The sequence below is a fragment of the Labeo rohita genome, chromosome 12 (genome assembly GCF_022985175.1).
Source record: "Labeo rohita strain BAU-BD-2019 chromosome 12, IGBB_LRoh.1.0, whole genome shotgun sequence".
Taxonomy (NCBI): domain Eukaryota; kingdom Metazoa; phylum Chordata; class Actinopteri; order Cypriniformes; family Cyprinidae; genus Labeo; species Labeo rohita.
Window position 1 is genome coordinate 8,961,987 of NC_066880.1, and position 26,089 is coordinate 8,988,075.

The following is a 26,089-nucleotide window of genomic DNA, read 5'->3' on the forward strand; positions in this document are numbered from 1 at the left end:
TGTATTTTGGATAAAAAAAATGCAGGCTCTTACTGTTCAAAAACTTAGATTAAATTTTTACTTTAAAATATTAAAGTTATTAATTTTGTTGTAGAAAGCATTTATAATTATTCAAATTACATACAATTTATCATCATTGTTATTATTATAACAGACGATCATGTAAAATCATCATTAATATTACTATTGTCACTACAGAACAGACTTCTGTTATCAGTTATGTCTAAAAATCATTGGCAGTGAAGATTAACGGCTTCATGTCATTTTGAGACAGAGGTCATTTGTCCTGATCCAGCCGTCTCTTTAATGGATTGGGGGTCTAAAAACAGCATGGGGCATTTGAGGCCATCAGACCTTAAAACTGGGGATTCCTTTGGTACTGAAAACTCATAAAAGTATGTTAAGACAAAGGCATTTAAACTCAACCCAGCTGACCTCCCAATAAAAACAAAGACGCTCCGTCATATGATATGACGACCCTCACCTTTCATGTGACCTCATTAAATCCCTTCCTGGTGGCCCGTATGGCAGCCTGACCCTCCAGGGGACCTACAGAGACCCTACTAGCAGCCCTAATTGATTCCTTGTTCCATTTACACCATCCCAAAAAAGTGAGGTCGCTATGGTTATCTCACACTGCAACCATAGCAACAGATCACAAACCATCAGGCTCCGACATTAGCTGATGAGAACGCCACCATCGTGATAAAGACACGTCCTCCTCTAAACCTTCAGCCTGCCCACATGACTGTCCTCACCAATGGTGTTTCTGAGCGACTGCTTGTCGCTGTGGCAACGTACTGCATGCAAACTCCAGCTGGGATGTTTGACAGGCAGTCTGCGAGCAGAAATCCCGTCCAAAAAGCAGCCCATCCCCCCCTCATTTTGCTGAAATTGGTATTGCAACCTACAGCGGAAAACCATTAGTCTCGCCTCAGGTGAGGCTGGAGTTTACAAGCAGGACACATGTTCCTGGAGCCCATATCAAATAGGTGGAAAAGGTCACTCAGGTAGGAAGCAGAGGTAGGAGTGAGTTATTAATGGATGTCCATCCAAAAAATAATTTCAGAGGAACTGAGACCAGATATTGTGGAGTTTTAACACAAAGCCAACTGCACTATAGGCTAAATTTGCATTACAAGCATTTTTTCCACAAATATATGGCATCACTTGTTTTGGGTATGGATTTACATCTATGGAAAAAGTAGCTCAGGGCACAACTGGAGGATATCTTACAGTCTTGAAGAGACAGCTCACTCAAAAATCATTTGTTGAAAGACATGAGGGTGAGGAAATTATATATAAAAAATATTTTGGGGTTAGTAACAGCGTTTAGTTAATATAAAAATCATCATAAATGCCTTTAGTGTGACTTCTGATCAATTTGATGCATCTTTACTGAATAAATGTATACATTTCTTTAAAAAACAACATAAATATACTGACCCCAAATATAAACGGTATATGTTATGTATATATATGATATTATATACCATATATATTTGGTCTATAGGAACACAGTCTGAACAAATCTGAATAGAAAAAGGTTAACTGTGACTTTCTAGCTGGAATTCAACATGTTGAATCATGAGTCAAGAAAAGAATTTAATGAATGTTTCTTGGTATTTAAGGCATCCAAACACAGGCAAACTGAACAGACAACAGTGAACAGTGCAGATTAATCACCAACCCAAGACAAAATATCATTTCTAAATCAATGATGCTCGAATTGCGTCATTCAGAAACCACTTTCACAAACTGAGGGGTGACTGGGGCCATTGAATAAAATGACCTAGTTAGGGCACTATGAAATGCGTTTTATTGTTTTTGTAAATTCTGTTTAAATTTTTCTGGATTGTCTAAACTCTGTTTTAATGGTTAAATTACATTTTATTAATCAAAAAGCATGTCTACTTAATTTAAATCATGAAACATACAATTTAACAACAATTTATTAATTGTTGAGCAAAAATTTTTAAGGCCCGATGAAATAATATTTTTTTCTTTTACTAGAATTTTTACTAAATTCTGTGTTTTCAGTTAATTTTCTGAATTCAACTTTAAGGGTTTCATTAGATTTTAAAAATCAAAAGCATCACTGATTTTTTTTTTACATAAAAAACTAATGTATTTATTGTTTTTTTTTTTTTTTTTTTTTTTTAGAAAATTGGATTTATACCTTTGGCAAATAAATTGTAGTAAATAATTTTTCTGGTAAATATTCCTTAAAAATAATATTTTGATAATAGTATTAGTTTGATAATAGATAATAGTATTACTAGTAGTAGTATCATAACATTAAGTAATAGATTTCTGTCACAGTTTCTTCAAGTTAAACCAAACTTTTATTTTGACAGGTTACTGGGAAGACCTTTAAGTTTCTGTTTGTATACAATATGAAAATAGTTTTTCTCAAAAAATATGGTAATACTCATGAAGTGACTCAGCAGTTCTACAGATCATGTTCATGTTTTCATGTACTCATATATTGAGGCGGAAAACACTGCGAGTGTCACGCGCGCTTTAGTAATAAACCAAACAGCGCATCTGTGCCATTCATTCACACAGAGACACGCAGAACATGCAGAATTCATATTTAAATAGTCTTTTTGCGGCTTAATATTCACTGACACTAGTCCCTATGTAGGTACTGACCTACATTTGATTTATTCATCCAAAATTTGGCTAAATTACATTTAAATAACTGCATTCTGCAATTCTGTTTTTGTTTTCCACATTGTGGAAATCAATTTTTTATGATGGATTGTACAACAACAATGGCTGTCTTTGTTAGTGTCACCTCATTCACTAAAACATGTAAAAGTGCTAGTCATTTTTGAAGAACCATTGATATTTTCCAAAATATAGGTAGTGTTAAAATATTTAACATACAAATTCATTCAGAACTTCTTACTTTGTAGAATATGAAGACAAATTCAACAGTCAAAGTACACTTAAACTGTCAGTGCTTTTCATACAAATCATTGATGCTAAATGGTGCACAGCTTGTGGTTTGACATCTTAACAAATAGCATTTGGATATTTTGATGCTTTGCTTTACAATTATTGAAAAGAAAGAAGCCAATGAATTGCAAAACCTTTCTCAATTATTCAGATAACTCTACCAATTATGTATATTAAATTATGTTTACACTATCTGCAAAGTGGCAAAAACTGGAAAGCTCACATTATAATCAACAAATCTGTTTAGACTGCAATACAATCAACACAGTTGCTTGCAGCATAGACAGCATTATTAACAAGAACTTTCCAGTTGTCACAGTATTGTCAAATAAAGTGTGGTCAGCGGGCCACCGATAAACACTGATAAACTCACAGCGGGTTGAAGTTTGAGTATCTTCATACATACACGACACTGCAAATTGTACCCACCGTGAGGCTCATTATGCATCTGCATACACTCGGGCGGTTATTAGCCTAATGCTTCCTCATGTGCTTGCCATTGAAAATACAAAGCGTTCATGCTAAAGCTGCATTAGCATTTCATTAGCACATTCCCAATGAATCATTAGAAGCCAAAGTCCTGGTTTAATATTCATGTGCGCTGAGAAGCTAAGATGGAGCCAATTAAAGATTCAGGGTAATGCTTTTGAACACAAAGATTGCAAAAAACATTCATTTGTGTTACAAAATTGACAGAGATAAAGAGACAGTTCACCAAAAATTACATTTCTGTCATTTTACCACCCTCAAGCTGCTCCAAACCTTTATTTATTTATTTCTTCTGTTGAACACAAAAGAAAAATTTTTGAAGAATGTTGGTAACCAAACAGTTGACTGATTTCAAAGGGTCTTCAACTAGGGCCGTCAAACAGAAAAATGAATAACGCACTGTCAAACAGAGCAAAATCATTTGATGAATGTAAATTAAGAGTGAGAATAAAAGCAAGCCTTAGCCAGTCAAAAATCACACCAGTTGCCAGTAGCTGGTTTGAAACAAACATGTTTATTCAATGAAGTCAATATTTCAGCTTCTAGTCTGGCTTGAGTTATTGAAATTCATAAGCTGAAGCTGGGCGTTATTGGGTCTATGCTGGGCCATGGAAACTAGTTTTTTATCCAAGCTAGAAGGCCCTCAACCTCATGAAAGGTACCATTAATTTCCAAGTCAAATGTTGGTCCGAACTCACAGGCAGGTGCCACTACCGCAGAGACGCACGTCTGCCTTTGACATCGATACGAGCATATAAATCTTCATGGAGAAGCTGCTCTAAATTGAGGTCAAAGAGTCTGCCAGCCACGTGGATGCAGTTTTATGGGAGATGGGGTGTCTCTTGTGGGCTTTTATGTTTTGTGTGTGGCCACAGACCTCTCTGCACAGCATTACTGCTTAATAGAAGGATACTATGAAATGGCTTCTTCTACATTTATGGCATTTAAGTCTTGGTTTGTGCATTATGTTATTGTGTACAGCAACGTATGAATAAGTTGTGAATAAACATAAAAGAGAACTAAAAGAGTTCGGAGTAAAACCCTTTCATTAACATGGTATCTGCATGATTTAAAATCAAATTTTAGACTTTAAGACCTTTAAAAAACCTGAATGAATAAAACCATATGAGCGGGGTAGGGAAATGTCTATATTAAATCGTAAAAGGTCAAGCTAGTGCAAGATGAGCATTTGTGGTTAAAAAGTATTTACATTTTTTTTTTTTTTTTTTTTTTAGGAAAAATCCATCGTTTCACAAGGTAAGACCCTTATTCCTCAGCTAGGATCGTGTAGAGCCCTTCGAAGCCCCACAGATACTTAAATTTTGATTGATCCCCATTAAAGTCCACTATATGGAGAAAAATCCTGGAATGTTTTCCTCAAAAACCTTAATTTCTTTTCGACTAAAGAAAGAAATATACTATTAGTAGTATTATTACATATAGTTGTAACTTTCCTTTTCATATTAAAAGGTGCATGAATCAACACTTATAATAAAACTTATAATGGACTCTTAGTGGAATCGCTGTATCATCACAGCCTCTAAGTGCCAGATATATTTCTAAAACGAGATATCAAACTAGGGCGAGCACTCCTGGGTAATGTGATCCAGCTCTGGCTCAGTGTTACCAGCGGTGGTACCTCTTGGCACACTCACAGCGGTGCATCACCCTGCAGATCTCTCACAGCGCAGCCATGTGACTGTCAGAGCAGGCCGTAATCACGCGAACTGCTGCTCGTGTGCACATCTCTATACTGCAGAGTAAATGCAACTTTTTAATATAAAATGTAACATGCGGAAAGACAGACAGAAAACAGTCTATAAAAGACAATTTCTACATTCACACAAACCAGGAATCGCCCATTTTATCATTAGGCTGACACTAAAGGAACGTTTTTAATACTTTAAGAACTCTTCCACACTGACCCACAGTGTGAGGCAAACACCATACCTAATGTACTCTCTCTGCTGACCAGGTCAATTCAGCACACTCACTAAATACCAGACGTGTCACCCCTGCAAACACACACCACGGGGCAGAGGAATGTGCCATCATTAATCAAGTCACTGGCTACGTGCTGTCATTTAGACACTGTAAAGGACCAAAGAAAACATGTGTTGTTTTGCAGGGAAAACACTAGCCAAACATCTCTTATTAGCCATGACTGATCAATCAAAGATGAAGAGAAGAAAAGGTCAATCAACACACAAATTGAACATGACCATTAATCCTGGAGAACCCCAGTTTTAGTTCCAAACCTAGTGAGCTGTCTACACTTTCAAAGTAGACCTAAAAAACCTAATTTAGTCCAAATATGGTGACATCACATGTATCCTTTGTGACGTAGGCAATCCCATAATCCACTGCAACAAGTGAAAGAAAATTAATTCAAGATGGCAGATGAAATGAGAAAAACGTTGACTAGAAACATCTAAAAGTAATTGACTACCATGTTAATTGCTTAGCAAAATGCTAATTCAGGCTAACTAGATTTCATACTATATTAGGCCCAAAACATACTCGAGGATGTACTCATAGAAAAGTACCTGAACGCAAATACTACAAGCTAGTTTGTATGTTCTTTTATTACAAAACTTTATCTAATAGCCAATTATGCACTATAGAGCGTATTTGCATCTAACAACTTCTATGGTCAGATTTTTCATTAAGGTTATTGCATGACCAACTGAAGATCTTGCTAGCAAAGTACTTGTTTGACAAATGTGTTCGTGTGTCAGGCAACCACTTTTGAGCTTCCGTTCACATTATTTGACAATATCTATGTATTTGTATCTATCAGTTAGTAAATGAATTAAATCCTAAATTAATTATTTCAGGTTTCATCACAAATATCTTTATTGGAGCAAATTTTGACAGAATTTTCATTTCTGAATGTACTAGCCCTGTAAACTGTCAACATTTTAATAGCTACCTAGCTATGTACCTGAAAAAAAAAAACATTTTGTTTAGATAAAGCCCTATAAAATCTGTTTTATTTTTCCTCAAATTCCATTTTACGTTTTTCCCAAGTTCTGTTTTTTCCATTTTAATTTTCCTGGTTGCAATTTAAATTTTTCTAGACTCTACAGACAAAACGCATGTCTAATTAATTTAAATCATGAAATTTACACAACTTAACAGCAATTTACGAAAAAATTTCAAAGTTTAAAAGATTTAACATTACATACATAACTTATTTTTTTTTTTTTTAACATTTTACTTTTTTTAGTTTTTTCATTTTACTAGTTTTATTTTTACCAAATTCTGGTTTTTACTGACTTTCCTGCACTGCATTTTAACAGTTTAATTTCATTTTAATAATCAAAAACATCTCTAATTAATTGATTTTATTAAATATATATATATATATATATATAGATAGATAGATAGATAGATAGATATAGATATATATAGGTATAATAATTTAATTTCTTTTTTTTTTCAGAAATACTGTGTTGTGTATTTACATTTTTCTGATAAATAATTTTTCTTGTAAATATTCCTTTAAACAAAATTTTTTTACTAATAATTTTATTATACAATCATTACAGTTAGTAATATATTTCTGTCACAGTTTCTGTTCTGTTTTGACGGGTTGCTGTGAAAACCTGTAAGTTTCTGTGTTTATATGATATGGTGACTGAAGGCATAAAACATTAATTTAATTTATCTTTTAATTATTTAAAATTAAGCAAACTTTTTTTTTTGCCAAACAAAAGGGAATTTACTATTAAAATTAAAACATAGAAGAAATGTTATGTGATTATACCCTAAAAAATAATGTTTGTTTCATTTTCGTAGTAGTAGTAATAGTAGTGATATATTTCTGGCACAATGTCTTCTAGACAGATAGATATGATGATAGTTTTCCTAAAATTGAACAGTCAAATGCTGAAATCACCACGAGCGTCACACGCCTCAGTGTGTGTAGTAAACAAAACCGCTCGTCTGCTCCATTCATTAAAACAGACACACAGACCATGCAGGATTCACATTTAAATGGTATTTTTGTGGCATAATATTTACAGATACTACTCCACATTGTGGTCTGATTTAAATGTAATGACCTACTTTTGATGAATTAATTCAAACTTACCACCAGCAGGCCAAAGCTACAATACACTGGCCATACATCACATTTGTTTCTGTGTATTTACATAAAGTATGTTTAAGGCCTTAGAAGGCAGCTTGCAAGGTTTTGCCACAGAGCCAATGTACTACACCACAAAACCGCAACTATCATCAATTATCTTAGTTCAAATATAAGTTGATACAAGAACACCCACCACTTGCTCTGTCTAGGCATTGTCTCTGCAAACACACTGATAAGAAAGGCAGCCGAAGAACACAAGCCACAGATCAGAGTAACAGCGCAATCAACTCATCCCAGAAGCTCATACAAAGCCTCCATCTAAACGAGCTACAAGTCCTGTGGCTGCCACGAGTTTCCTGATGTCATACTGACTCTCATTTTATGAATTCAATGAATTCAACCAGTGAGGGGAAAAGCCATCCACAGGCCTGCAATAGAAACTGCCATTGGGTTTGTCAAAGCATGCATTCAATTTCTAAGATCTGCCACATGCTTAGAATGTTCAGAAATATGTCAAATGAAGGACGAAAGACTGTAAATGCACAAAAATAAAAAGGTCAATGTACCTGTGTGAAATAATCCTGTGGAGCTGAATGACAGTTCTAAGTCTTCAAAATTCTTTTGAAATCCATTAAGCTGGATAAATGCACCTTCATGCGAAAAACCAGCGGAAGCCTAACTCTCAAGATCTTGCAGTAATCTCCAGCGCTCCATGTGTGAGTAGAAGTGATGCTACAGGAAGATGAGGCGGCCAGTTTGAGATCTCGACTGCTCTGCTCTCAGCACAAACTCTGCTGTATCTGAAAATGACCCCCTCCTCTCCTCCTCATGTTCTTTCTCTTTATCGCTCTCTGTAACCCTCTCCTCTTGTCTCCTCCCCCGGCACACACACTCATTTCAGCACACTCAAGAGCTCCACTCTGTGGCTGTACAGAATTTTGCCCCCTTTGTTATTTTAATGTACTCCACCATTAAAGAACTTGGGTTAAGTAAGAAGAAAGAAATGACGCTTCTATTCAGCAATGATGCATCATATTAATCTATAGTGAAATACACTACCAGGCAAAAGTTCTTGAACAGTAAGATTTTTGTAATGTTTTTTTAAAGAAGTCTTCTGCTTTCCAAGCCTGCATTTATTTGATCCAAAATACAGCAAAAGCAGTAATATTGTGAAATATTTTTACTATTTAAAGTAACTGTTTTCTATTTGAATATATTTTAAAATGTAACTTATTCCTGTGATTAAAGCTAAATTTTCAGCATAATTTTAGAAATTACAGAAATGAATACTTCTCTTTAGCAAGGATGCTTTAAATTGATCAAAACTGATAATAAACATTTATAATGTTACAAAAAGATTTCTATTTCAGATAAATTCTGTTCTTCTGAACTTTCTATTTATCAAAGAAACCTGAAAAAAAAATTTACTCAGCTGTTTTCAATATAATAATAATAAATGTTTTTGAGTAGCAAATCAGAATATTAGAATGATTTCTGAAGGATCATGTGACTGGAGTAATGATGCTAAAAATTCAGCTTTGACATAACAGGAATAAATTAAATTTTTAAAAAATAATGAAATATAAAAGATATTTTAAGTAGTAAAAATATTTTACAATATTACTGCTTTTGCTGTATTTTGGATCAAATAAATGCAGGTTTGGTGAGCAGAAGAGACTAGAAAACATTAAAAATCTTACTGTTCAAAAACTTTTGACTGGTAGTGTGTAAAATATATACATATAAAATAATATATAAATATCTAAAACATATAATATGTTTACATATATGTTAAACATGCAAAGCAAAGTGGTCAATGCCCAGTATAACAGAAATGTGTATAAGTACAATTTATGACAAATTATGATAAACTTTACCAACTTTCAAATAAACAATTGTAATCAAAATTCAATCAAAATTTACAAAAAATATATTAAATCTATTTTTTTTTTTTTAAACAGAACATGACAACGCTGTCAACAGATTTTAAAACTGACAGGTCAATAAAAAGTTTAACTGCAGAAACAAACTACAGACAAAATAACATTCGAAACGTTAAAGAAAAAAAAAATAGAAAATTCTTTAAAAAAATAAAATGAAATACTGAACAAACGATTAGGGGGGTATGCCATGTCAGCATCTTAGGCTATTTTAATGGCAAGAAGAACAATTAAAAAATACAAGTATAACAAATACAATAAAAACAAGTTATATTACACAAGATTTTTTACATTGACATATGAGAACGATTAGGGAAAAAAAGGAACAAAAAAGAAGATTGTGTACACTAAAGCGACTTCATTGTTCTGCTCTGCTTTTGTCTCATTTTTAATTCCATCCACAATAAAAGAGTCAAAGAGCAAACATGCCTCTCCCTCATGGATGTGTTTGCATTCAGGCATGTTGTGGTTGCTGTCCTGTACTGTCCAGTTTTCCCTACACAGCAGTGGTTCACAATATAAATGCAAACAGAGCACAATCACAGTCCTGTATGACCTGTTTTCTACAATCTGCAACCTGTTTTAACAGCTCAAAAAAGCCCAGAAAGACAAGCTTTGGTTCCCTTACCAGAAAACAAATCTAATCTAGATGTAATCTGAATTCAGTTAGAAAAAAATCATTTGATAACACAACAGAAAACGCTAAGGACATGGTTTGCAGTGAGAAACAAAAAAGCCACTCCTAAAGGAGGAGAACCGGATGAGACAGTTCTTACTTCATTTTGAAGACTTGATTTGGGGTTGCACCAAGTAAAGCCGACTGCTGACCTGGATATCCGGGGTAAGGAGGGTACGGATGGAAAGAGGATTGGACTCAGCCACCCACTTCCCAATGTCAATACGGTCACAATGAAGGGAGTTTAGGGAAAATTAAAAACATCACTAAACTACTTTACGTGATGGATCTTTTTAAAGCCTACACCCACATTAATTCACTTAAAAAAGGTTATTCACTAAATAAATATTTCTAAATAAAGTGAATAAATAACAGCCAAACATGTATAGAAAAAAAAAACATTGCTACATAATAAATAATTTATTCAAAGAACATGTGATTATTGTTGCACAAACTATGTAACTAGATACAAATAAAGTTGCGTGGAAAACTGTTGCCTTCACTGCAACTGAAAATCAGCCTTCTTTAATTCCGTCTTACCCAGAAATATTGTTAAAAAGGAATAAAACAACTTTATAATCAAAAAACTAAAGCTGAAAATAAACCTTCTTTAACAAACTGCCTTTAGTTTTAAGGGCAACATATCAGGAAAATTATCATTTATGCCTGATCGGTCTCACACATCTGTTAGTAGTGTGACTGTGCTATTTCTGAACAGAGCATCCTGTTTGTCTCATATGAGACTGAGGGCCTCTGTGTCAGCACATGCATAACTCACATCTGAATAGACAAAAGAAAGAAGCAAAGAGTAATAAAAAGACTTTCAATCAAGCAATAATAGGCAAATCTACTTTCTACACCCCACTTTTTAAAACAAAAACAAGCAACTCATTTGTTGATTGCATCATTCTCTTATGAATTTTCAGCTACAAGTGTCATCTTAACCCTCTCCCAATGACTCAGAAACACCATGGTAACAACATCCACAGAATGGGCTAAAAAATTCACAATAACAGGTTTAGATAGATTAGATAGATAGATAGATAGATAGATAGATAGATAGATAGATATTATGCATTCATTGAGCCTGTTACTCAGCGCTCGTTCACTACATGATAGATTATGTATTAGTTTAATGAAAATTAACCGACTGGCATCTGATATCAATAGGTTAAGTGAGAGTGACTAGAGGTCAAATCATCTTATGTCAGATTATTGTACCAAGACCTTTATATTGTAAAATATTATAGAATTTGTATCGTCTTTTAATGGTTTGTTAAGCTTGCACCACATTAAATTTTGTGCCACAGCAAATACAGTTTTGTTGAATCGCTTAAGTCTAATTTCTCTAAATCACTTCTATGGAACAGTTCATTTCAGAGAGCCAGTTCATAGCTAGTTTTGCAGTTCTTTTAAGTTGAAATAAAAATATCAATATTCATAATATAAAAATATCACTTTGTTTACCAAACAAGCATCGGTTCTCGATTCAAGAATCGAACATGTTCGAAAGACACCTCAGGTATACGAGTCAGTGAGATTGACTCGAACCTAGTTGACTCGAAAAACAACCGGACCCATTTAGTTAGATGCGTGAAATAATCGTTTTCAAAAGCAACTATTGGTACTATTGGACTACAGTGCGATTTACAGTTACAGTGACCGTTGGGAAACACATTCCGACTGGACTTGTGCAACCGTTAAATCGATTCATCAAAAAGATCCGATTCGAACGAATGATTCATTCACAAAAATCGTTACACATTTCCCTTCAGAACGAAAGGACCTGTTGCATATCGATGAACCCCGTTTCCATTAACATAAAACAGCCCAAAATGACAGCAGACAAAAGACCAAGCCACAACGATATTTAAACACCACTAGCGACTGTAAATATGAAAACTTGTGGGATCCACTCACCGATTCCATCTTCTGATTTCAGCACCATGATCACAGCGAGCTCTTGGGCTGCACTTGTGGCTTGGAGCAATTAACGTTACCTGCTGGCGGTTTAACAGACCTCACACTTCAGCGTGCCAACTTAATGTTTTGAACTGTACCTAAAACCACGTTTAGAAAACAGGAGATGAAAAGGTTCTCTGAAAGTATTCGCGGTTACAGCAAAGACCGGATGTCACTGCTTGAAGCCCTCATGCTCTGCAGACGGGGCGTGTCCTGACGATGACGAACAACCAATCAGCGTCGAGCTTTGGTTTTAGGGTTTTTTTTGGTGTGCGTGCAGACACACACACATAGAGCTAAACATTTTAGGATCTGAAAAGAATCTTAAAAATTATAGGAGTCTAAACTTTTAGGGAGTATGGTAACTTGGTGTCAATATAAAAACCTACACATGTGGCTTTTTTGATCATTCTGAAAGCAGCTCATTCAGGATGGCAGGCTATTCTGACACTTGTGGGAGGAAAGTTTTATGCATTGGAAAAAAAGAATTGCACAAACTCTGTAAATCTGTCATTTCTAAGTAACAGTAAAACACCTCCCTATATTCTATATATAGGCTAGCAAAACATTCATATGGCTTGTATTGCTTGGTTTCAGGGATTTATGACACTAAGAGTGGAATTATGGCTGCTGAAAGTTTAGCTTTGCATCACGGGAATAAATGACATTTTAAAATAGAAAATGATTGTTTTGCATTGTAATATTTCACAGTATGACTGTTTTTGCTGTATTTTTAATCAAATAAATGCAGCCTTAGTGTTTGATGTCTTTCAAAAACTTATGACCCCAAACATTTCCCAAGAAAATAATCTCTATACAATCTGGATCAGTGAGTCTTTGCTGTATGAAAAGTTGCGCATACATCTTTGTACTAATTTAAATCCTCGCAACCTAAAATAATCTGAAAGACACAAAGAAAGCAGACGAAAGATACTTTGTTTAAGGGGTGTTCAAGCCTTCCAGCTATTCTTGTATACAAGGGCTTGTTTTCACTTTTGGCCCCAGGAGGATGTTGGTCACATCTTAAACCGTGACCAATGGCTGATTATCCTCAATATGGGATGACCAAGCACTACGTGAACAAGCTCTTTGTTTGGGTGTTTACTGACTCTTTAAGCTCACTGAAGAACAAATGTGGAACTAATTTCAGACAGTAATGGGCCAACAAACATACATCAAAGTTTTTTAATAAATGTGAATTTAAGTTGAGCATCAGACACAGGCCTACTCTCCAGCACCTGAAGTTGTAAAACTGATTTATTTTCACAGTGAAAAACACACATCTCTTTCAGTATCTGAAATTCATAAATCTGATGCAACTATGGCCTGAATCTACAGTATTAGAAGCACATCATTCTCATGACGCTTTGTTTGTATATGTTACCTCAGAGAAGAGGGTGTATACGGCAAACACCAGCTGCTCTCTATTGAGCACAGCCTGGTGTTTCCCATTAAAATGAATGCTGAGTTATTGCCAAAGGGCTGAGAAAGTACACAGAACAGACTAAAAGCTGTAAATCAAACAAGGAGTCTTCCTCAAAGATTATAAGCTAATAAAACCTAGTAATGAAATACGTCGTGTTTTCATGGGAAAAACACTGATGTTGCAGTCACACTCTTTGTCAGCAGGACATGACAGACATTTCATCATTATTTCCATGTTTAGAAAGGATTGACATGCTGACTTAGTACTAAAGAAAAGAAAATGTACATGTCAAAGAAAAACTATAATGCTACAGGGTCAGAAATGAGCTTTTCTATTAAAGAGCATTTTTTACATTTGTGAGAGCAATTGTTATAATCACCTTATTATTATAAAAAACCATACTATGTTGTCTTGATTTTCAAATAATTAATTAATTCAAATAATTAATTTAATCAACATTTTAACCTGCTTTCGATAACAATAGACTGGTTAAAATTGTACCTAAATTATACATGTAAAAAAAACATGAGCTCACAGATCTGCAATATTATAACAAAAATCATTATTGTAGATTATTGCTCTTTATATTGTAATAATGATTATTAATATTAAAATAGGAAACAATCTAATTTTTTTTTGTTTTGTTTATTTTGGGCACATCACATTCTGGCTTCACAAACAAACATGTCTATATATATATATGTATAATTAATATTATTATTAATTAATTAATTAATTAATTAAAATAAATGCTGTTCTTTTGAACTTTCTATTTATCAAAGAGTACTAAAAATGGATCAGAGTTTTCACAAAAATATTAAGCATCAGCAAATCAGCATATTAGAATTATTTCTGAAGGATCATGTGACACTGAAGTCTGGAGTAATGGCTGCTGAAAATTCCGCTTTGCCATCACAGGAATAAATTACTTTTTTAAAATATATTACAATAGAAAACAGTGATTTAAAATTGTAATAATATTTCACAGTATTCAAATAAATGCCACCTTGGTGAGAATTAGATACTTGTTGAGTAATAGAAAAATAGAAAAATCTAACTATTGCAGGACTGAAAAATATCTGACAATAATGAGAAGCTTGGATACCTCTTGTTAACTTTCAGTTGTCATGGTAACGAGTGCTTACTAAGTTTCTAATTCTATGCAAAATAATTTAGATGTGTGGGTAGATTCATAACAATAGCATGATCATGCACACACACAGAAATACAAAGACCATAAAAACCCTCTGAATAAAACAATATTACAAAAGAAGCAACATACCCACAAGCATATTGAACAGAAGTGTTTACACAGTTAAATTTAACTCTGTTTCCATGACACTCACTGGGAAGTGAGAAGAAGATGATTTCAAGATTTGAAGCATTTCCTAATATTGTGTTTAATGGAACACTTCAATGCAATAATGGTTTGGTCTCTCTTTTCCTGACTCTCACATTGCCATTACACTTGTGGAAGCACAAGCTTTTCTAATTAAACCTAGGGGTACAGCTTATAAATAATAATTGAAGTGTATTATAATAACGTACCATAAGTTGTCACAGTTATTGGTCAAAATTTATTGATCATGACATTGAAATTCCCCCTGCCAGCAATGTAGTCCAGCACTAACAGCTTTACAAGATCTGGCCCTTAGCATCCTCTCACCTACCTTTCCACAAAAATAGAGTGTCTCTGAATGTTAATGCAGCTTGTTTTCCCTCCAGCAACTGTACTGTCACCTTCATATGCACTGCTGGAGAGACTGCGAGAGCAAGTTGTCAAAAACAAATCACGTCCTCTACTCCCATTAAGCCGATATGCACACATGCACACTGTGCCGCAAAACTGATTGAGATGACACACACAGTCACATGAGTCACATGATCATAGGGCACAAAAGTCCATCAAACTCTGTTCGACCTCGAATGAAGGCAAACCCAACCAGAAAAACGCACAACACTGAAATACCTTAAAATATCACTGTAAAAGGCAAAACTATTACGTTATCTATCATGCAAAGATTTTAGAGTCGCAAATAAGATTTTAAATCTGCATTCGAGAAAATTCACCTAAAATTATATCCCAGTTTAAAGAGCTGTCTGAATAAATAGTTTCATATTAAACCATTTTTCTGATTTGTTAAGGCTTTGCAAGTTCCCAGCATGCAATGCCGCATGAATAAATTATGTGTTTACTGTTATACTGTTATACTTTCCTTGTTGTTAGTCATCTTTTTACTGCATGATGTTTGTTGACTATCATTGAGGTTCATGTATTTTATCTCTGCACTGCATGATGGTTTCTTCTTTAGAAGCAAATACTGCAGAATCCACATTGTGCAAATGTAAATTTGATAATGTATTGAACAAACAAATTTATGCAATGCATAAGTAGTAGCATATTCATTCCACCAGAAGGCGCTGTAATTAAACTTACGGTCATTTTATTAGCAAATATTTAATCTGCTTCTTAACCAAAAGAGCAGCTATATACAAAACGTAAATTTCAGATGCTGACCACAATTTAAACACTGAAATATGAAAAAAAAAAACTTAATTACATAGTAAATCTGGTGCTTGATTAGAAAATAATGAACATATTATTGAATCCAGGATTTTTATAATGGCTAAGGCCTTATAATAATCTCTATCAAGGCTCCATTATCTTTTATTAAAGCTATTTTGGTAGAAAAGAGACTCGGAAGGGAGAAAAGAGAGCTGTTCATTCACAAGCTAATCCAGAATAGAAATGGTAATGTTCTCCCCTCCCTCTCCGCACCGCATGCACATGAAAACAGGGCAAGAAAACATTACCAAACAAAAATAACACAATAACTGACCCTGAGGTAATATTAGTGCTCGTGCCATGTAATTTTTCAAAGGCCTCACATTTCCAGCAAATTCGGTACGTTCTCTTTTTCTCTGTAATTTTCTGTCACCTCAAGTACTTTCCGGTCTGTCCTCCTTCATGCCTCACAGAAATGACAAACGGTGCTACTGAAAGTCACTGCAGAAACAGACAAGTAAAACGCATACAAACATGTCCAGGTTATATCTCATACCAAAATCAGAAAGATAGGCCAATTATAAGTTTGTAAACATTTGGGATGCGCGCGCATCATGGTTGCAGAAAAACAACCATGTACAAAATAGTTACATTTAAATACGGTACAAAATAGTTACATTTAAAAAGATTATAGATTATATTGATTAGATGTAATTTTCAAAATGTTCTCCGCATATTACAATTGACGTTAGATAGTGGGACAGTCTTACAGATCCGAAACAGGAATGATGGTTTTTGTGGGCGGAGCCTATCTGATGACAGAAAATTATGGTTTTCAAGTGGCAGTCTATATATGGAATTAAAGAATAAAAAAATCTAAATTTGGTTTTATATTTCAGAATTTTGACTTTATTCTTGCAATTCCAAGATTATCCCTCTGAATTGACTTTTTTTTAAATTATTATTATTTAAATCGAGTTATAAAGTCCGAATTAGGAGATATAAACTTGCATTTGAGAGGGAAAAAAATCTGAATTGTGAGATAAAATAAATAAATGTTATGTAAAAATGTTAATAGTAATAGGTTTTAACTGCTAATACAATACGTCCCCTATGAACAGCATATGTGAGTGTTATGTAGACCTATTGTTTAAATAACATTTATGCTTTAAAATAGTATCCATAGTATGTATGTTTAAACGTGTGCGTTTAGCTTCAAATGGGGTCTTTGATGACAGTATTCTATAAAAATTATTTGCATTCCAATTCTGACATCAAAAGGCACAAAATTCTGTTATTTCATGGATTTTACCCGATTACCTTCACTTGTTACCAGTGTTTTTCTGCAACCACAATGGGCGCAGCTGCACATAATGTAACTATTTTACAAGTTTTCTAAAACAGCACTCTCCCCGTCTGCCATTGGTCAATCAAACCATTAGCCCCGCCCCAAATTTACACCATTGGTTGAGTCATTTGTGGCCTGGTTTGGAATAGATGCTTAGTCAGATCAACAGACCAATGTTTTGATTGTGCCATAGTGTTCATACTTTTTGGGTAAATCATGGCTTCTCTGAAGTTGTCTCTGCATTGTGGAATATGTGTTATCAAGAAAACCTGAGCTTTTAAAATTCAGTGTTAAATCATTGCAAGAATGACTACAGAGACAACTCGAAAAGAGATGGAAGAGTTCAGTACAACAGGTGCACTGAGAAGTGTAGGCGTTCGGATGTATATATATAAAGCTAAACTGCGTTTGTTGTTTGATCCGTGTACATGAGCAAAATAAATGTTGCCTTTGAGGAGCAAGTATGTGTTATCTGAACCCCTGCTCTCTGAAACTGCAGCAAACACATCTTCTGAGCAGGAGACCAGACGAGAGAAATGAAATGAGATGAGACTCCTCGGGGAGATGCAGTGCCTTTATTTGATGCTGCTTTACTCAGCAGACACAGCTAAAATACAGACTAGACTCCTCCGATTCACTATGCTGATTCTGTATTCTGATTGTGTGTTTGCAGCAGAAGCCAGTTCTAGCACACAGAGTCTTCTGTTTAACGCAAAGCAGATGTGAGACTTAATCACAATCCTTAGTGAGAAAGTCTGAATACATTTAAATATCATTGCCACCTTATAACCTTAACACTAAACTCACTCTGGCTAACTCTGTGGTCCTGTAACTTCATCCTAAACTGATCTCAGAGCTGTGAATGCATTACATTAAAACACACAAAACATTAAATGCAAGGAAACAATGATCATCATGTGTATACACTATCTGTCAAAGATTTTTTTTTTTTTAAATAATTCTCTTCTGCTCACCAAGCCTGCATTTGTTTGATCCAAAATACAAAAGCAGTAATATTGTGAAATACTTTTACTATTTAAAATAACTGCTTTCTATTTAAATGTATTTTAAAATGTAATTTATTTCTGTAATCAAAGCTAAATTTTCAGCATAATTACTCCAGTCTTCAATATCACATGATCCTTCAGAAATCATTTTATTATTATTATTATTATTATTATTATTATTATTATTATTATCAATATTTAAAACTGCTGAATACATTTTTTTCAGGATTCTTTGATGAATAGAAATATCCAAAAATCAGCATAAAAAATTCAGCTGTTTTTGACATAATAATAATAATAATAACAATAGTTTTTTAAACAGCAAATCAGAATATTAGAATGATTTCTGAAGGATCGTGTGACTGGAGTAATGATGCCAAAATTCAGATTTGAAATCACAGGAATAAATTACATTTTAAAATATATTCAAATAGAAAACTGCTATTTTAAATAGTAGAAATATTTCAATTTTTTTCCGTTTTGCTGTACCAAATAAATGCAGGCTTAGTGAGCAGAAAAAAACATTAAAAATCTTACTGTTCAAAAACTTTTGACTGGTAGTGTATTTATGGACAGTATCTGCAAAATTAAAATAGAATAGGCCAATATTATCAACCAAAGGAGGACTGAAATGATTATTGTCAAGAATAGCCATTAAACATTAACCAGAGTTATAAAGACTGATTGATCAGAGTGAGAAAATACATATTCTAATAGATAAGACATGAAACTATTCTCCTAGTTACTGTGTTCATCATACAATTTTGTAAATGGTATTCCCTAAATAAGTAACATTACTCTAATACAGAGAAATATGTCTGTTTACTAATAGACAGAGACTTCTTAGTGATTCTTTCTGCAAAATCTCGCCATCAGGTGACGACGAATGATTGTCTTTTACAAATGAGTCAATGAATCTTTCACTGAAGTGGTTTATGCACGATTCATTCAGGAACAAAACAAGCGAACTTTGCTTTATGAGTGAGTCACTGAATCATTCGTGGAACCGATTCACATGTTCAGAATCGAAACACCACTGTTCAGAGACGAGTTCTGCTTGTGGATTTATTCTGAACTGGTTTCATTTGCAGAGGTTTGGGGATGGTAAGATATTTTTTTTACTGTTACATATGTGTGTGTGTGTGTGTGTATAGTACACACATACATATATAACAACATTATATAACATATTTACAAGACATTTCGTTTTAACATGAGTAATGACGCCGCATCCATTAAGCTGCGTCCTTTCTCAGACTCCTGCTTTTAAATTACTAAGCACCAGGGTCGATCAAACAACTTAAGCTTTTATCTTTTAAAGGCTGTATTTAAATGCCAAATGAGACAGCCGTTAGAGTATCTTATTAAAGCCGTGCAGCATTCAACACTTTTGAGGTCAGTTCACATAAGCTGCAGCTCTAAGCATCAAGATGCCATACTCAAAAAATCAGGTCTGCCCTTTAGTGCAGGTACTACTACACAGGCTAAATCTGTGGTTATAGAAAAAAAGGTCATTCCATCCCGTGTGTAGGGGTCAGACATATTCACAAACCTCAGTGTGCTTACACACTGTACTGTGATTAAGAGAATCAGTGTGAATGATACAGTAGCGGAATTTAAAACTCATTCACATAGTGCTATTTCAAAAAGGTTTGGTAGGTATGTTGCTAAGCTAATGAACTGTAATACAGTCCATTGTAATTAGACTGAACTATTTTAGTGATAATTTTTGTATTTTTTTTTAATGTCACAATGAGTCATGATATTTAATCATCTTTAATTTTTTATGTTTTTCACTTGTCTTTTTGCAATGCATTGTGCATTCTCAGAGAAGGATACACAAAATTACAACTTAAATGCTACGAAAATGTGCCTATAATACTTTATAAATTGGCAGCTCACTACTTTTGGAACAGCAGGATGTTTCCTACACTGAAAAAGCTAATATACAATAAGGTTAAAGTTTAAAATATAACAAACATTTCTGTACCTAACTAACTGCCAAGAACAGATTACAGGGCTAAAATCATTGGTATATATTTTAAGCATGAATAAGCAGTGTTGTCGCCAAGTGGTTTGAGTTCAAGGCATTTGAAGACCAGGTGGAGACTGACCAAAATAAACAGTTATCATACCATGTCACCACTCACTCTCTCTCTCTGATTCCCTCATTCCTTCTCTCACTTGTATTTCCCAGAACACACTGTGCTATGCAAAAAGACACTCATTACTGCTGCACACCTGTTCCAAAACTGACAGAAAGAGGGAACAGGTGAGGTGGTGCAGTAGAGGGCATGGCAAAGATAATGATAAACTGCAGTGAAAAGATAATATGTGGTGTTTATCATTATCTTAATCTCTGTGTACAGTATAATTGTATACAATGGATTTTTGAAATGCTTGAAATCAATGCATACATTAAGAGTGGCTGATGGATGATTTAATGCAGATATACAGTATATTAAATATTACAATTTAATGATAGCTAATGAGACACACACACAAATCCAACCACTAAAAAACGCTTGTCCTATGTATGGTCATGTGGTTAAAATTAAATGTACATTTAAAGAGAAGGTTCACCAAAAAAATGAAAATGACTCCATGATTTACTCACCGTCAAGCCATCCTAGGTATATATGACTGTCTTCATTCAGACCAATACAATCTTAGTTAAATTACAAAATGTCCTGGCTCTTCCGAGCTTTATAATGGTAATGAATGGGGTTGTTAGTGTTAGTGATTTTGAAGTGCAATAAAGTGCATCCATCTATCATAAAACACACTCAACACTACACCAGGGGTAAATAAAGGCCTTCTGAAGGGAATCGATGTGTTTGTGCAAGAAAAATATCTATATTTAAAACTTTATAAACTGTAATCTCTATCATCCGCTAACTGTTCCAGTAGATGACATAGGTGAACGCTGTGACAAACATGAAAGTGCAGAAGAGAGAGTAAAATTAAAACACCAGTTAATAATTAGAAGCACAAAATGATGATTTGTAAAGAAAAATGTCACAGGATTTCGGTATAAACCAAGAGGGGACAAAATTTGGTTTTCGCGAGACTAGCAAAGTTAGAGTTTACATTTTATAAAGTTTTGAATATGGATATTTTTCTTGCACAAATGCATCGATTTGCTTCAGAAGGCCTTTATTAACCTCTTGGAACCGTGTGGAGTACTTTTTATGATGGATGGATGCACTTTGTTGGACTCAAAAATCTCAACACCCATTCACTACAATTATAAAGCTTGGAAGAACCAGGAAATTTTATAATGTAACTTTGATTTATTTGTCTGAAAGAAAAAAACTCATATACACCTAGGATGGCTTGAGGGCGAATAAATCATGGGGTAATTTTCATTTTTGGGTGAACTATCCCTTTAAAAGGAACGTTTAAATACACAGACATCCATGATTTCCATTATTTTTCTCATGACATTTTAAGATTTTAATAGTTTCTATGACTTTTCCAGGTCTGGATATCAAAATTATGTAGTACTTCCAAGTTTTCCATAATCCTGATTATCTGTCAGTACATTTCAGTTCTAACACATGGAGAAACTAACTTCTATTATTAGTTTTCAAATTAGCAAACAATTTCAGATAAACTGACGAAGTCGACATTTATGGGTCTATTCATTCCAATATTGAGTCTAAAGCTTATTGTTAACTTCATAAGTTCTTCAGCCTTCACCACATGAACCCTACAGAAAACAGGAACATCAAATCTCTCACTCTTAACCAATTAAACACCATCGTTACGACACACATACCGTCTGTATGTGTGTCGTCCAGTGATGACTGAGGTCAGTGCGGATATTTTGCATCACAAGGGACTGGTGGGCTGTTCTGTTTTCAGCACAGAATTAAAAGTCAGAGCAAACACAGCAGCTGCACGATTAAATAAGAAACCTGTTGAAATAGCCCTCTCAAAGACGACAGCTGATTTATGCTAATGCTCTCCTTGACATGGCAAACAATTCAGAGCACAAACCATTTCCATGGACACAGTATATGAAAGGAAATAATAGAAGAATAAATGTTGCAGAACAATTAGAGCCATGCTGAGTGTGCCAAGGCATATGAATAATACATAATATCACAGAAAGACATTTGAAATGTTATTACAACTTAAAAGTTGTTGGCAAAGCAGAATTTTACTCCAGTCTTAAATCAGAAATCAGTGTAATGTTTATTTCTTATCACATAGTAAACATGTTATTATCACAATTGTGACCCTGGACCACAAAATCAGTCATAAGGGTCTATTTTTTGAAATTGAGATTTATACATCATCAGAAAGCTGAATAAATAAGCTTTGTTGATATATGGTTTGTTAGGATAGAACAATACTTGGCAGAGATACAACTATTTCAATATATGGAATTTGAGGGTGCAAAAATATCAAAATAGAGAAAATCACCTTTAAAGTTGTCCAAATGAAGTTCTCAGCAATGCATATTACTAATCAAAACTTAAGTTTTGATACATTTACAGTAGGAATTTTACAAAACATCTTAATGGAACATGATATTTACTTAATTTTCTAATGATTTTTGGCATAAAAGAAAAATCTATAATTTTGACCCATACAGTGTATTTTTGCTACAAATATACCCCAGCGTCTTAAGACTGGTTTTGTGGTCCAGGGTCACAACTGGAAACTGATAATTTTGTGGAAACCATAATAATTTTTTTTTTCCATGATTCTTTAATTAATAAAAAAGTTTAAAAGACAACAATAATTTGAAATAGAAATCTTTTGATATAAATGTTTTTAAATTGTTTTTAAATGCTTTTAAATGTTTTGATATAAATGTCTTATTAATGTCTTTAATCTCCCTTTTGACCAAAGTGACATTTTCATCAGACGTTCCTATTATGAGTCATTACAGTTTGTCTGATGACATTTAATAAAATAAAGAAGAAAACTATCTGGGGGTTTTTAAACAAAAGTACACGAGAGCTAAATCAAGAGTAAAGCCACAACAGTCAGTTAACGTTCTACAGTGACAGTGACACACCAGATGCACACATACGGACCAACATGAGCGGGCGGGTTAAATAAACATTAACCTGCTATGCTTATCTGATTTAAGAAGTTTCAGCACTTGTGATACTGTGCCAAAAAATCCACCTGATCTTCCCTGGGAGTCTGATGTGACAGTAGTGCCGTTATGAGCAATATATCTGTGATAGGCTGATGCTTAAAACATCTCCCACGTCTAATAAAAAAGTTCTTCTGAATAGTTTGTGTCAAAGTTTAGCTACATTTTTATATATATATATATACTGTACTTATATTTGAGAGAAGGTGTTCTTCCTCTTTCAAACATACTGTAGAGTTAGTCATGACAGTGCTTGGGATGCTGATTGGCTCCATGTCTGAAGCAGAGCAGAGCAAAGCATCAGACAATAGAAGAAAGCCCAGAAGCTGCCTCTGTGTTTATGATGTCATTACTCACTGCTTTGGCAGCTACAGCTCCAGAACCCAACTAATCCACATATTAAAATGCACCATATAGCTGGGGTGGAAAATGCTGGTCCATAGAGTGAAACAGAGACCTGCTAACAACTCACCCAAAAATGAAAATAGTCATTAATACCAAACCATATAAGTGTGGAACACAACGTGAAGTTCTGAATAAGGAAAGGACGTGATGTGTGGCCAAATATGGTGACCCATACTTGGAATTTGTGCTCTGCATTTCACACGTCCAAGTGCGCACACACAGGAGTAAGAAGTGAACAAATACACACACACATGGACACGGACGTGTGACTCGAACCTGTTACCTTTGGGTTACAAGTCTGACTCTCTAACCATTAGGCCATGACTGCCCCATAATATTAAAGCTGCTCTTTTGAAGTTGTTTCACTATAGTGAAAGTGAATCAGGAATAACAAAAAGCACCATAAAATTATCATTCAATTGGTCAATATGAACCGTGCAATTTATTCAAAGCTTTCTGAAGCCATTAGTGGTTTAACAGATCACTAAACTCACGATTCGGATCATATTGTGGTTTTTAAGTCACGGATCGGAACAAAGACCAACAAAAGAACAAAGTTACCAGTAATATCCACCTTAGTCTGTCACACAGAAGGAAGTCTATTGGTGAGACTTCATTCAGTGATAATGAGTTCATTAGACACTATAGGGAAATAACAACAACCAGAATAATGTGCAGTAAACGTTACAAAATGTTTGCACTACAAACCAGTGTGCTCATAATTTAGATAATACATTAAAATAGCATGGTAAGACACACTGCAAGATTAAGCAGCAAATGAGCTGTTTTGTACAGCTGAAAAATAGCTGGATGTGGGTGAGACTGGAAGCCAGACCCATAAAATTGACAAAATTTTATGGAAAGAAAAAGGTGGATAAGGTCGGTAGCTTTCAGGTTCAGGAATTAAGTGTTAAATAACTGCATAGTGGTCACTGAATAAATTAAATATAGATTAATTTTTGATTAAGCTGTGTTTTGTTGTTTGATTAGCATTAATGACAGCAGCAGGAATTTATAGGCTGCTGTCACTTTAAAGGAGAAGTCCACTTCCAGAACAACAGTTTACAAATAATTTACTCACTTGCTTGTCATCCAAGATGTTCTTGTCTTTCTTTCTTGAGTCGTAAAGAAATTGTTTTTTGAGGAAAACATTTCAGCATTTTTCTCCATATAATGGACTGATATGGTGCCCCGATTTTGAACTTTGAAAATGCAGTTTAAATGCGGCTTCAAACGATCCCAAATGAGGTTGTAAAGAAGCAGAGAAAGAAGGGTCTTATCTAGTGCAACGATCGATTATTTTAATAAAAATAATAAAATGTATATGCTTTTCAATGCCAAACGCTCGTCTTGTCTTACTCTGCCTGGACTGTTTTTGTTCCACTTCATGACAGTTAGGGTATGTCGAAAAACTCCCATCTCATGTTCTCCCTCAACTTCAAAATCATCCTATATCACTGTTTTACCATTTTTGTTAAAGGTGTTTGATCTTCTTTGCATGTTCACTTTGCAAAGACTGGGTTGGTACTTCTGCAGCGATTTTGAAATTATTTTTGACTTATTATTAACTGTTTTGAACCAGAATACACAGAGTTCAGGCAGAGCAAGACAAGACGAGCATTTGAGACTAAAAAGTATTTAAATTGTATTTTTTTAATGAAAATAACCAATCGTTTAGCTAGATAAGACCCTTCTTCCTCAGCTGGGACCGCATTTGGGATCGTTTGAAGCCTCATTTAAACTGCATTTTGAAAGTTCAAAATCGGGGCACCATAGCAGTCCATTATATGGAGAAAAATGCCGAAATGTTTTCCTCAAAACACATAATTTCTTTATGACTGAAGAAAGGAAGACATGAACATCATGGATGACAAGGGAGTGAGTACATTATATGTCAATCTTTTTTTTTGAAGTGGACTTCTCCTTTAAGACCGACTGAAAGGATCCTATATAATGATGCACAGCCGTTTTCTTTCTCAGCTGTTTTCATTCCTTACCAGAACCAGAAAGATTGTTGAGATGGGTATTCTTTAAAAACATTAAAAACCTTACTGTACAAAAACGTCTGACTGGTAGTCTAAATGAAAATTAAAATCTCTGATCCATTTGCTTACTGGAGAATAAGATTATTTAATTATTAAATAAATTACATTTCAG

General features: G+C 34.3%; 1 protein-coding gene across 4 annotated transcripts in view; it reads right to left on the reverse strand.

The window, feature by feature from the left end:
- Window positions 1–26,089, reverse strand: part of cyth1b (cytohesin 1b) — an 80,736-nt gene that overhangs the window by 28,736 nt on the left and 25,911 nt on the right. Inside the window, exon 1 of one of the 4 annotated variants that reach the window (XM_051124290.1) lies at window positions 12,083–12,323. The exons of 2 other annotated variants lie outside the window; for them this stretch is intronic. In XM_051124290.1, the coding sequence (XP_050980247.1) occupies window positions 12,083–12,110 (28 nt within the window). In that variant the 5' untranslated portion in view covers window positions 12,111–12,323. Of the gene's footprint in view, window positions 1–8,112; window positions 8,346–12,082; window positions 12,324–26,089 lie in introns of those variants that run through there. One more of the 4 variants, XM_051124292.1, reaches the window with a different exon arrangement.